This window comes from Poeciliopsis prolifica, unplaced genomic scaffold (assembly GCF_027474105.1).
Source record: "Poeciliopsis prolifica strain line A6 unplaced genomic scaffold, Auburn_PproV2 SCAFFOLD006, whole genome shotgun sequence".
NCBI classification, from domain to species: Eukaryota; Metazoa; Chordata; class Actinopteri; order Cyprinodontiformes; family Poeciliidae; genus Poeciliopsis; species Poeciliopsis prolifica.
Genome location: NW_026562381.1, coordinates 1,938,387 through 1,952,126, shown reverse-complemented (window position 1 = coordinate 1,952,126; position 13,740 = coordinate 1,938,387). Strand labels below are relative to the sequence as shown.

General features: G+C 37.0%; 1 protein-coding gene across 1 annotated transcript; it reads right to left on the bottom strand.

Annotated features, from left to right (window-relative positions):
• Positions 1 to 1,978: 1,978 nt before the first annotated feature.
• LOC129360816 (protein ATP1B4-like) lies at positions 1,979 to 11,682 on the bottom strand. Its single transcript, XM_055031253.1, has 9 exons — positions 11,486 to 11,682; positions 11,311 to 11,367; positions 10,608 to 10,824; positions 6,692 to 6,820; positions 6,504 to 6,608; positions 4,899 to 5,098; positions 4,284 to 4,340; positions 2,791 to 2,883; positions 1,979 to 2,714 (listed from the first exon to the last, which is right to left on the bottom strand). Exons 2-9 carry the CDS (start codon positions 11,362 to 11,364, stop codon positions 2,553 to 2,555), a joined length of 1,017 nt encoding a protein of 338 aa, XP_054887228.1. The 5' UTR covers positions 11,365 to 11,367; positions 11,486 to 11,682; the 3' UTR covers positions 1,979 to 2,552.
• Positions 11,683 to 13,740: the final 2,058 nt, after the last annotated feature.

Sequence of the window (13,740 nt, the reverse complement as noted above, 5' to 3'; positions counted from 1 at the left end):
TAAAACCACATGCTCTAACCCGAGAACCTTAATTTTACCCCTATAAACCATCAGGAAGTCATTAAATAGAGGAAAGAGTTTGTGCGAAATGCTTTTGTATTCTTTTACAGTGCAAAAACACAAAATATTATCAAGTATTTCTGGTCCAGTTTCTAGTGTAGTGCACTCGAAATAAGACAAAACTAACATACAAGTAACTTTTCAGCAAGAAATAGGAGCCAATAATTCTGTAAAATTAATTTGAAAACATACTACTTCTATTGGCAGATTAATTTCCTTAAAACATAAACAAATAACTTGTAATAAGTAAGATGATCTGCCAATGGCTCTAATATTTTTATCAATATTAAGAAATTACTAACTAGAAAACACTTCTAAATCTTGCTAAGAAGTTATTTAGTTAGTTTTGTCTTATTTCAAGTGCACTAATACATTTTCACTAGAAACTAAGTAAAAAGAAGTGGTAATATGTTGCATTTTTGCAGTGTACCTGATCTGAATGCACAACAGCAGAGGGGAAAAAGAGCAGACCTCTTCCTGGTACGTCTTTGCCCATAAATGGTCTGGCTACAAATCTTTACAGAGAAAAATACTTTTTAAATTTAACCACATTTGACCTGTGTTTTGATTTAATATGTCGTATTTTAGAAGGAAAATCAACAGTTTTTTGTTCTTCATTACTGGTTTCTGATGGTACCAAACAAGCTCTGACCCAGCGCAGCCATTTCTCAATTTTTTGAGCGTTTTTCATCCCCACACCGCTAAAGTTTCCGTGCCTTTCTGTTGAGCACCTCACCATGAGCTTCTGATGGAGGAATGCGAAACGTTGGGCTCGTTTTAACACGAGTGGGGAACAAATTCAATAATAAAGTTAATTTCTTGTTTCGTATCTTTGTTCTTCTTCTGTGTATTTATTGGGAATGGAGAAGTCTTGTGACTGAATTGAACTCAAAGGTTGGGAACTCAAGCCTGAAGTCATGTGGAAGCTCAAACTGTGTTTTAGACTTTGTTCAGTTTGGTTCTTTACTAATCTGTGTTGTACACAGAAGCCTGACTCATTCCAGCACAACTGCAGTCTGACTGATAAGTTATTTTGTTTTTGTCCGAAGCTTTTAGTTGATATCTTGAATATTGTCATCCATAACAACACGGAGCTAACATCCAACATGTAGAGTTCTGTAAAAAAGTGTAAATAATACAGATTTTCACACTTAAATATGTCAGATCTACCAAACATAACCTGAGTAAGGAGCTAAATTGGGGCCATAAAGTTTGTTCAAAAGAAAGAAAAAGAAATTCAAAACTGAAAAAAAACATGAATATGAAAAGTATTTTGAACATTTTTATTCAAATTCACATATTTTTTTCTAGATTTAAATAATTAATTTTGTTTCAAAGCTTATTGAACATATATGTATGTTCAATACACATGGATGGATGGATGGATGGATGGATGGATGGATGGATGGATGGATGGATGGATGGATGGATGGATGGATGGATGGATGGATGGATGGATGGATGGATGGATGGATGGATGGATGGATGGATGGATAGATAGATAGATAGATAGATAGATAGATAGATAGATAGATAGATAGATAGATAGATAGATAGATAGATAGATAGATAGATAGATAGATAGATAGATAGATAGATAGATAGATAGATAGATAGATAGATAGATAGATAGATAGATAGATAGATAGATAGATAGATAGATAGATAGACTTTTTTTTCATTTGAGCAAACTAAACTAAATTGATCCCAATTTAGCTCCATACTTGAGTAAATACAAATATTTTCAAGTCATGATTTCACTTACAGGGGAAAGTAAAATCAAATTGATAGATAGTAGAATTATTATTTATCATAATATATTTCTTTATTGATCAGTCTGGTATATTACTTTACCTTTGCAAAAAAAAAAGCATAAACACATCATAAATTTAAAATACTGCTCTATTCAACAAAAAAATATAGTAATTATGTATTTGCATTTATTATGTCATTTTTCTGTATAAGTACATCACAAGTCTTCTTTTCAGTGCTTACATGATAGTTCTTTGAATTCTTACAACTTAATTGAACAATATAATTCAAAACAAATTAGTACTTTATCACCATTACAAAAAATGTGCAAGAAAAACCATTAACTAACCTGCCATAATTTTCTAATTTTCTAGTAAGTCAGAATTGGATTTGCATAGCCAGAAACGCAAACTAATTGGGCAGAGTTTAATTTAGTTTTGATTAATTTTGCTAATAATTATAAAATACAAGGAGCTGAATTGTAATTCCCACTATGCAGCTGTCTGGTGCACAGCACTGTCTGTTGTGGGTGCCAACACCCTGCTTAAGGTTCAAGAAACAACAGATGCAACATAAAAATGTATAAATCTAGTTTCTTATTTCTTTCACAGCAGAAGACATGGGTATTTAAGAGAAAGATGAGAAAATAATTCAAGAAAAAAAAAATAAAGGTTTAAAATATTTCTTCTCTTGTACATGTTCTCCTGCCTCCATCACAGGAGCTTCGCAATGTCTTTGCCTCACGCGCCGACCTCCAGGGTGAAGGTCACGCTGCCCAGGTAGCGGTCGGTGGGCGAATCGTTAATGATTCCCTTCCCGTTCAGTTTGCATTGCACGTGGATGTGGGCGTCCTGCTGCACTCCAGTGAAACGAACAGCCACCACCGGCGAGGTGTAGTTCACCTGCGATGAAACGAACACAAAACGACTCAGACTGATCAGGTTCCACTGAACTCAATGGAAGTCAATCAGTACTTACATGTCTGAGCTTCCCGTAGTAAGGGTAGTACTTCAGGTCAAAAATGTTTTTAGGGAAAAACTGAATATCTCCTATGGCCTCTTGAGGTCCTTTCTAGGAGAGAAAACAAACAATTTTCTAAACTTGTTCTCATGTAAATTCATAACCTGGAAATATTTCTACATTTTGTCATCTTTTAATTAGTTTGTGATAGACCAACAGCAAATAGTCTATAATAGTGAAATGAAAGGAAATTAATACATGATTTTATTATTATTTTAATGGAGAAATATTATGTATAGCACCAGAATTCCACAGCACATCTACATGTTAAGGTTGTCATAGTCAAGCTAGCATAATTTTCCCCTTCCCTCGCCATTTTTTTAAATTAAAACCTATTTCTGACATTGTTGAAGTGTTAAAAAATAGTAGCAAAGCACTGTGTCCCCTTTTCTTTTAAATATCATGCATACATGTAAGATTTAGCAAATTATCTTAACAATTTAAAAGCTAAAACCAATGGTAGTGATTGTCGGCTAGCAGCTTTTTGCCCTCCATCAGGGAGATGGTGCACAGGACGTCAGGTTGCAACGTGTCTATAGCACAGTCAAGTAACTATGGTACCATGAGTTGCTGTATTTATCAACATGACTTAAAAGAAATTTTACTTTGCAATTTAACACCTTGAAATTGGGTGTGTGTCTCTTTAAGAAGCTCCTGCTCGTTCCGACACTTCAGCATGTCATCACAATAACGTTTCTCCATTAATTAAGCCTTTCAAAGCTGGTCTGAGAAGAAGCTCCTAGAGCACAGGTGTCAAACTGCAGTCCTGGAGGGCCTCTGCAACTTCTAGATGTGCCTCTGCTGCACCACACCTGAATAGAATAATTAGGTCATTAGCAAGGCTCTGGAGAACTTATCTACACAAGAAGGAGGTAATTAAGCCATTTCATTCCAGTGTTTTGTACCTGTGGCACATCTAAAAACTGCAGGACTGCGGCCCTTTGCGGACTGCAGTTTGACAGCCCTGTCCTAGAGTGAGCTCAGTAGAGATAAATTTCCTCCAGGTGTTTGCTAATTGCTGCAAGCTAGTCTGAAGGAGCAGAGTGGGGGAGGAGGCCTGCGCTGTGAGGCTGGACACTGAAGCGCTAAGGAAATTTGTGGAAACGGCAGTGCTTGGTTACGCTACTCGTTTTCTGGCCTCAGAATTGTTGCCATGGATATTAAATGATTTCTCAAACGTGCATAAAACAATCAAAGCAACACTCCAGGTGTGTTTCTGGTGAGGGAATGACTACAACAACCTGTAAAGCTCAAAAAGTTGACTTTATGTTAAACCACACCGTTAAAACTGTTATTTCTTCCACTGCAGCTATTCTTTGTGACTAAAATCGCAATAAAATACATTTATGAGTTTTAGTGAAGCAAAATGTGAAAATGTTGAAGAGCTATGAAAGTTTAGAAAGGCACTGAATTTAATACAACATAATTAAATGATCTGATGTTTTTCATACCTTAACACCACAAGTGACATCTATTGGTTTACCCTGTCCAGGTAGGTAACCAAGAATCTATGAGACAATAATATAAAGTACATTTTAGCACACGCACACAAAATACAAAGATTTGCTGTTTTTACTTTAAAAATGAACCGTAAGCAAAACTCTCACAAGTTTTCCATATACACATTAAAATTGTTTCCAAAGTAAAAAATTAACGCATGAGTTTGGAGCCTGTTAAAGGAGAAAACATGTCATATTTTCACATTGTTGTCCATTTGTTTATAAATGTGCCTGTTCCAAACTAAATCAGCAAGCTAACTGTTTAGCTCACAATCCAAAACATTTCGCTCCAAGCTAAATACATTGGGGCTGGACAATCTGCTGCCTACATCTCCCAGAATGCTGTGCGGTTCAGTGAAACGATTGAATTTTCTAGAGAACTGTTTTCTTCTTTTAATATTCATCACGTCTCTATTGCGATATATATTGTAATTGATTTTTTTTCCCACTCTCAATGGCGATTAAGATTTTTTCCCAAACGGTTCCCGTGTTGTTCTACAATTGGCCACTAGGAGTCACTATTCAGCGATTGTTTCCTCATCCTTCATATTCTGCCTCTCTCCTTACCCGGTTCATGCGGAGCAGGATGCATGGCCTTCCCTGAGAATAGCCATAGTGGGGGTCCTGCAGCCCTGAACACTCCCCCAACCAGGACCTCTTGAACTGACACGCTTTCCGCTCGGCGCTCTCCTCCAGGTCCTCCTGCATGAAGTACGAGTCGTGTGCGCACCTAATATTCTTCCTGTCCTGAGCGGCGTCATTGTACGCTGGAAGTGGAGAGCAGAGGCAAACCCAGGGAGGTAAAAGAAGTGTCCTTTAAAGTCACACACAGAATCTGCCCCGATAAAATCTACATAAAGAAGTTCAACAGTCAACTCCAACAGTGCTGTAAAATTATGGAGCTAAATTGGTGCCACAAATTTTGGGCCATAGAGGTTGTTCAAAAGAAGAAAACACTGAAAATCTTAAGCTGAAAAAAGACTTGAATCTGATGTTTCTTTCATTTTCAAATATTCATTCTCAGTTGTTTTCAGTTTCAAAACTTTTTTCAGTTTAAAACCTTTATTTTGTCAGTTTCAAACTTTTTTTCAGTTTCAAAATAATTTTTCAATAAAAGTTATTTTTTTCTTTTGAGCAAACTTTCTAACCCTAATTTAGCTTAATATAAATACACTTAAACTTTTGTGATTTCTACCCAGATTCTCTCACTAATTTGTTCTGGATATATTCTAATTTTTAGGTATTTTGGCCAAATTATGACTCACAAATATCAGCAAGCTTTCAGTTGTATTGGGAACTTGTCCTGTTTGGGTTTCAACAAAGTGCCAAAATGAATCTTTTTATGTCAATGTATTAATTATGAAAGCTGCAATAACTTCAAAAATATATATATATATTTACATGTTTGTTGAAACAATGATGTGGTTGTGACAGTAGAGTATGACAGAGGTAATCTATAATATAATGTAGCTCCTCTAAGGAACAAACAACCAATAAGAGCCATGCAATGTTATGCTGCACCTAGCATAACATTTTAGTTGGGAACGCTACATTCCTTCAGACGGCAATAATTGATCTTTTCAAAGCTTATCTGTCTCACAACAAACTGTCACAACATGGTGATTATTTGAACAAATATGTGACTTTTTTAAAAAAAATCAAAGTTACATAATGCAACTGTAAAGCTAAATTTGACAAACACAAATGCAAATTTTCATAGAGAAAATCAGATTTTTTTGATTGAGTTTAAGCAATATTTTCTCACAATCAGACCTTCAACAAATCAAAAAGCGAAAAACACAGTATAGACTTGTTCACAACTTACCAATAAACATTTTTGGAAAAATGAAAATAAAAAAGAGGAAACCAAGTGAAAAAACGAGAGTGAAGGAAGGAGAGAGGAGGGAGTGAGGCATAAATAAACCTTTGCAACAGCAAAACCCTGCCAGGCTCAGGCCTCTGGCGAAAGGAGCCTGACAAAAGCTTGATGTGAAAAAAAAAACTGTACTGAATGGCTACTCTCTGCCCACAAAAAGGCTTCCCTTCCCAGCATGCTCTGCAGGAAAGAAATGTTAAAAAATGAGACAAAGGTAGAAGAAGATGAGGATTAAGAAGAAACTGCGAAGTTTCCTCTTCGGAGCAAGCTCAAAGTTTAACGTCATACGGACTCACATCTTAGATATTCGTCAATGGACCGGGCGTACTTCTTCCAGGATTTGCGGTCCGATGCATTGAAAGCGATGTCGTGGCCTTCTAGGTGTGGGGCCATCGTCAGACCTGCCAGTGGAGACCCAGAGACAGTCAACTGCACAGAGCAGAATGAAACGCGACGGCACATCAAAGTCTGGGGGCTTCCTTACCTGGTGGCATCACTCTGTCATTGAAGGTGGGATGATAGGGACTGATGGACCACATGAGGCAAAACATACAGCCGCCAAACATGGCCGCCAGAAATGCGTAAAGTGCAGCGTAGAACAGGAGGATGAGACCTAGACAGAGCGGCGGGAAAATGTTATTACACAAGAGGTTATGTCTGATCTGAGCGAAGGGAAATAATGAACCTTATTGTGTGTGTTTGTGTTGTCTGGAGTCCAGTTCCTGTCTTTGATTAGTGCTGTCTCTAATTTGTTTATGAAGACATGAAGGGGGAAATGTTCCCCCTTCATGTCAGGAGCTGCAAATAACCTCGAGAGCCAATACACTGCAAAAACTCAAAACATTACCAAGCATTTTATTTCTAGCACAAATATCTTAGTACACTTTAAATAAAACAAACATAACTTAGAAGTAACTTTTCAGCATGAAACAAGAGCTTGTTTCACGTCACTAATTCCTCAATATTGACTAAATACTACTTGTTATAATTGCTATATTTTTCATCAATATTAAGAAATTATGGGCCTTAAACAAGCTCCCATATCGAGCTGGAAAGATACTTGTAAGTTAGTTTTGTCTTATTACAAGTGTAATAATACATTTGCTCTACAAACTAAACTGAAAAAATATTTGGTATGAGTTTGTGTTGTTGCAGTGTATAATAACTCCTCAGGTCTTGCATTTGCTGCAAAAACACAAAATCTTACCAAGAATTTTTTGTCTCATTTTTTGGTTCAAGGACACTTGAAATAAGACAAAACTATTGTTTTGAGTCAGTAATTCCTTAATGTCGATGAAAATTTACTAGTTCCACAGGCAGATTGTTTTACTTAAAACAAGCCATTTTTCATGTGTTATAAGTGAAATAATCTGCTAATAGAACTAGAATTTTTACATCAATTTTGAGGAATTATTAACTTCAATAAGCTCCTGTATGTTGCTAAAAAGTTACTTGTGACTTAGTTTTGTCTAATTTAAGATATAATAAGATATTTCCACTAGAAACTGGACCAAAAATACATTTAGATTTTCTGTTTTTGCAGTTCAGTTTATAGGGCAAAAATGTACACAAAAAAATCACTGACAAGTAACTTTACAGCAAGATATAGGAGTTTGTCTGAGGTCAATAATTGCTTGATTTTAATGAAGTTGTTTCACTTATAACATGAGAAAAATGTGTTGTTAAAAGTTAAATAATCTTGAAATTTTTTCATCAGTATTAAGGAATTGTTTACTTAAAAAATCATTTTTCCTGCAAAAAGTTACATAACAGTTAGTTTTGTCTTATGCAAAGTGCAAACATAACATAACTTAGAAGTAACTTTTTGTTTCTTAGACTAAGAAAATTTTGTTGGACTTTGTCTCTTCAGTGATTGTTGTGCTACTTTTTAGCTAATCTAACTTAATGTGTCCTAAACTTAATGGCTTTTGCTGTGCGTGCAATTTTACAGGGGAGTAGCAGCGGCCCAGCAGCCACAAAGGCCTTTCTGTTTGAGCTCAGTGAGAAATCTCCCAGCCTGTTCTTTCACTCAGGAACACAGTGAACCTCCGGTTGCCATCGTAGTGAAGGTTTTTTTTTTTTTTTTGCAGCCATAGAGGCCCAGCCAGCTCCAAGGAGCCCCAATCACCCCACTCTGGCATTGTGTCCCCTCATGAACACTTGCCTCACAGGACACGCAGAGCAGACTTCAACTCAGGGCCCTTTTCTTCAGAGGACACATGGGCCCCACTTCTCCAAAAGTGTGCACGCACTGGTTGTGTAGCTTCATTCAGCTCTTATCCCCGCCTGAAGGTGAAGCGGTTCATTTTATCCGTGAAACTGAGACTTTCTTGAAATGCATTTGTCTACTGCAACACGTGGCAACAAGCGCCTGCTTCGTCATATTAAGGCTGTGACTAACAATTATTTTAGTTAGCAATTATTTTGACAATTAATCGAATAAGAAATTGACATATTCTGCAGACTTTTCATCTTAGACTTTTAAAACTATATTAGAAATACACAAAAATGCAAATAAACTCAATTTAATTCCCTTCTTAGATATGGAAATGAACATTTTCTTGTGTAAAATGGAATTAAGGCATTTGTAGAGTGAACTCTTGATCATTTGTAGTAAAAAAAACGTTTCTCCTAAACTTGACATCAATTGATGATTAGTTTTTGGATTAATAACATTTAATAGTCAATTATTTGTAACAGAATGTGAACCAGTTCTGGGTGGATCAGATTTTTTTTACTTAAATGCAGAATGTTTGTATTTTTTGTACAGTTTTGACTCTGTGTGTTGTTCTTTCAGCAAAAAGTCTTTTTTAGAACCTCTATACTCCAGTTTAACAGTTATTTTATTCCTAAGTCAGGTGACAATTATTTCAATAATCAATTAATCACAATTAAATCGATTAATTGTTTCAGCTCAATGTCATAAATGACTCAACAATCTCATTCAGTCTATGTCAAACGTCTCAATTTTTCAATAATCTTAATGATCGCGATAAAATGAAAATTGATATTTTCTAAATAGGTAAAAATACAGTAAAAACATCCAACAGTATTTAATTTGATGCAATTGTTTTACGTTTTAGCTTAAAAATCTGATAAATTGCAAATTCTTCATTTTCTGCTGATTCAAAAAATTTTTTTATTGTAATTGGATAATTTCCTTTGATGACCTCAATTGATCAGTAAGTCAAATACAAAAGAGAACAATTTATTTTTCTCAGGAAATGCATCAAAACTGAAAGCTCCCTCTGACTTTCTGCCAACATGTAATAAAGAATATCAGAAAAGTTAATGGACGTTCACTTTATAAATCATTAATAAGTGATTTTATTACATTAATTAAGGCTGAAAAGGAGATAAAATCTTCTGGGTTTTTTTTTGTTAACAAGTGAGCCAAATCCTTTCTTGTAAGTATTTTAACCTGGAGTTGTTCCATTTAACATTTCAGGCTACATTGTAAGCACAATTAGCATTTGTATTCTTAATTAATGCATAATAAACAGTTATTAATGACTTACAAAGTGTTTATAAACTATGTACTAGCCATCTATTAGGAGAGTCTTGTCGTAAAATGGTACCAAAACTCCAATCTCTAACAAAAGACCTGCAACAATTTCTTTCCCAATTATCAGAATAAGATTATTTTCCTGTAATTGTTCCTGATTTGTATTTGGGAAGTCAAATACGAAAACATCTCACGAAAACTAAGAACTCCTGTTATCTTCCATCCATGAATGCAACAAGCAGTAAGTTGTCGTTTGATTGCGCGTTTTCTATCTTAAAATAAACCAGATAGACATTAGTAACATTTGCACTGATGCAAATATTCTTGTACTTATTTCATTTTATGCTCATGTTTTACTCAATCAAGGCACCTGTAACAGCTTCATAAACTTTTATGTCTCTAAAACAAAAAATCCGTAATGGGAATCGAGGTAAACCAGACAAAAGCCAGATCGATGGACGTCTATAGGAGCTCAACGCCGAAGCGCGTCTATGTGTTTTACTGCAGCTGAGGGCCTTGTGAATGTTCAGTTCAGCAGCGAGGTCGCCAAGGCTTTGGGAACAAGACAGCGGAGAGCATGGTAAGATTTAGAGGAATTTGATTCCTGGCCAATGCGAGGCCAAGAACCGTGTCCTCCCGCTGGGGACGTGTCCCCAGGCAGTCTGTTTTTGTCGGGACTCTCTGAATCATCTATGCACCTATGTAAACATCAAGCAAGAGGACACACAGGCTGTGGAGTGGAGGAACATTTCCCACCCTCAACTTAGCCTTGTGACAACATTCAAACCCCATGCATCCTCCTGAGTTTGTGTGGAGTTTCTCATCTCTAAGACATGTACAAACACAAATAACTTTTGCAACAGCACACAGAACCTTCTACGGCTCGTCAACTCACTCCAGCTCTTGCCGGAGCGACCCATGAATTCGTTGGTCTCTGCATTCCACAGGTACGTCTTGAGGTCGGCTATCTTCTGGTGGAGCGTCCGTTTGGGAATCGGCCTGCGCTTCCACCTTTCGAAGTTCAGGTCCTCCTGCTCCAGGGGCTGGTGCTCGGCCAGCTCTTCCTGCTCTTCCTCCAGCTCCACGCCATGTTTGAGTATCACCTTGGGCGGCTGGTGGAAAGAAGAAGAAGAGAAAAAGCCCTCACCGCACATGTTCCAAACTGCCCGGTGCTGCAGTCGACCTATTTTCTTTTGCAGCAAGAAAAAACTGGCATGCCTCCTGATCCGAGTATGACCGATAATGTAAACTGCAAGACAGTGCTCTGCATGTTAATGGACATCACACTGATGGTCCTGTCCCCTGTTTCTGCAAATTATAAACTCTCTGGTGACCTTGTGGCACTCGTTGGGAGAGCTGACCTCCGCTGAGCGGGACCCTCCTGCTTGGAGCAGCAGCTGCACGCAGCCGAGCTGCAGGGTCAACCTCACATCCAGATGTTACTCACTGACTCACAGCGTCCACAGGCCAGGACACACAGATCCCACAGAAAAACCGCAGGACACTTCAGAGTGTCATGCAAAAGAATCAACGTTGATTCATTGATTGGATTATAACCAAATTTCAATCTGAGACATGGATTTCTGTTTTGTACTTACAGGACTTTTAACGAGCTTCTCCTCAGCTCCCCCTTCTGTGGCACTGGGATCCATGTTCTTTATAAACAAAAACAGCATTTATTTACTCACGATTCAATTTTTTAAACTTAATTTTGCAAATTAATCTCTCAAAATCACCCTTCTAGACACGACTTTTAAAAAAGAAAGAACCTACCTGGAGTTTTCTTCTCAATATAAAAAAATGCTGATTGATTAATCGGAAAGCCTTCTTGTCCCGCGACAGAGCAATAATATTCGTCAAAAAGCGTGTGGGGGTTTCATTAGAAAGTTCGGGGCTTGCAGAGGGGGGACCGGGCACGGAGAGCCTCCTCCAGCTCGGCGCGCATCGTAGTGAATGAAACGCTAGACTGAGAAACCCGGGGGTGGGATGCACAGAGCTTTTTTTGGGTCTCAGAGTGGATTTGGCAGAGGCCCTGAATCACAGCGCTGCATTCTGGACACGCACCCCACCCGCCATTGTCTGAAATCTGGACAAGGAGTCCAATAAAATCTGAATGCAATATTTTCAGCTCATTCCAAGGGAAGACACCGGCACTCACTGGCTACGTCATGTTTGCGCGCAAAAGCATCCGTGCAACTAATTTAATCTATTTCTTTCTATTGATTTTAGTCAATCTAATGTGGTTCATGTTAAAAATTTACAATGAAACGTCAAATAATGTTGTGCAAATGCGTGAATGCACACATTTCCTGCATTAAGTACATGGAAGTTATGGAAAACAGCATAAATTACGATCAAAAGTTCATGTAGTTCTCAATCCCGAGGCAATCTGCACCCGGGGCACGTAAAGTTCTGTTACCCCCTGTGAGAGTGGGACAGGGGGACTTCTGAGGTCCTTTTTTCTGTACCCACTTTCCATGAAAAGAGTAATTGCGTCATGGAAAAATCCCTTGTTTGAGATTTGCGCGGCAAAAACGTGCGCACGTGTTCATGTGCATGTATTTTTATGGCGATTTTAAATGCTTTCACACAATGCGTGCAGCATTTACATATTTTTCTTGTTTGTTTTTGTTTTGTAAGCCCGACATCAGGCCCTAGATACTCTCCAATAAAGCAACACGTGCAGATTGAATGACTAAATTGAAATTAATATCAGATAAACTACTAAAAAACAAACAAAAACATAAACAAACCTCTTTTATGTGTTTTAAAATGTCAAATATTGAATAAAAATACAATCCAATATATATTTTGCAGCACTACTATATACATTCGAAATAATTGCCTTTATTATTATTTTCCAAGTTTACTGGAGACAGGGACGTTATTCTGCAAGGATCCCAATATGTGACAGCAGATGGCGCTGTTTCATTTGTATACTGAAGTGTGTTGTCCTACTCAATGGTTCAGGACAAAATAAAAGTATTTTTGTATGAAAAACAACACATAAAATAAAATTAAACATATACCTAGATTTTGGATGCGTTTAGACGAGGATAATCTAAGGCCAAACTATCCTCACTCAAAAAACTCACCATCTTTTAAAAATATATATACTTTGGTGTGTAAGACGTCTTTATTTTGAGCTGAGGTATTGCATTGCGCGTTAAAACAGAATCTGTTGGAGAGTTAAATAAAAAGTGACAACATTTTCCACTACTAAAGAGTGTGATTGGCACTCAATATTGTTTAATTCTCTGTTGAAGAAGTCTCTGCAAAAGTATTTGTGTGAATAACTGCTGAAATGCTAATGTAGTAGGCTATCCTGTGGACTACTACATTAGTCCACAGGACTAATGTAGTAGTACTGTGGACTACTACATTTAAAATATTAATGTGGTTATCTTTTTAACTTTTAGAGGTTCAGCTGGGGACGGGGTCATCCTTATATATATTTACCTGATGTTTTATTTGATATTGTGATACTAGAACCAGAAATACAGCAGAAAACCAATGGATATCAAATAGAAATTTGATCTGTTAGATCAGTTGCAGATAGACAAAGTGTTATTGTGGAATCATTTTTTTTTTCACAGAGGTCAGAGTTTAAGGAAGAAAAAGTTTAAAAAAAATATCAAAACAAATCTATAATTTTATACTTTCAATCTCAAATCTTTCTGAAAATTCTGACTTTTTTTCTTATAATTACAATCTTGAGATTAAAGTCTAATTATTTTTAATAATTTTATTTTTTTGTGGCCCTAATCTCTCTGTGTATTTGAGAATAATAATCCCTTGATCCGACATTTATTTTCCTTTACGGCAGTTCGTCCCTCAGTGCACCACTGTCTTCGTGACAGGTGGTGGCGCTACACGGCAATAGAGTCGCCCTTTAACTTATTAAACTTTTTCCTAACATTTTGACTGAACAAACCCAGAGAGCTGCATAAAAACAGGATAATCACGGCGGTTTTACCGGAGTGTCGACGTCATTTTTAAAGCTAAACTCTTACTCTTAAAAAGGTTGA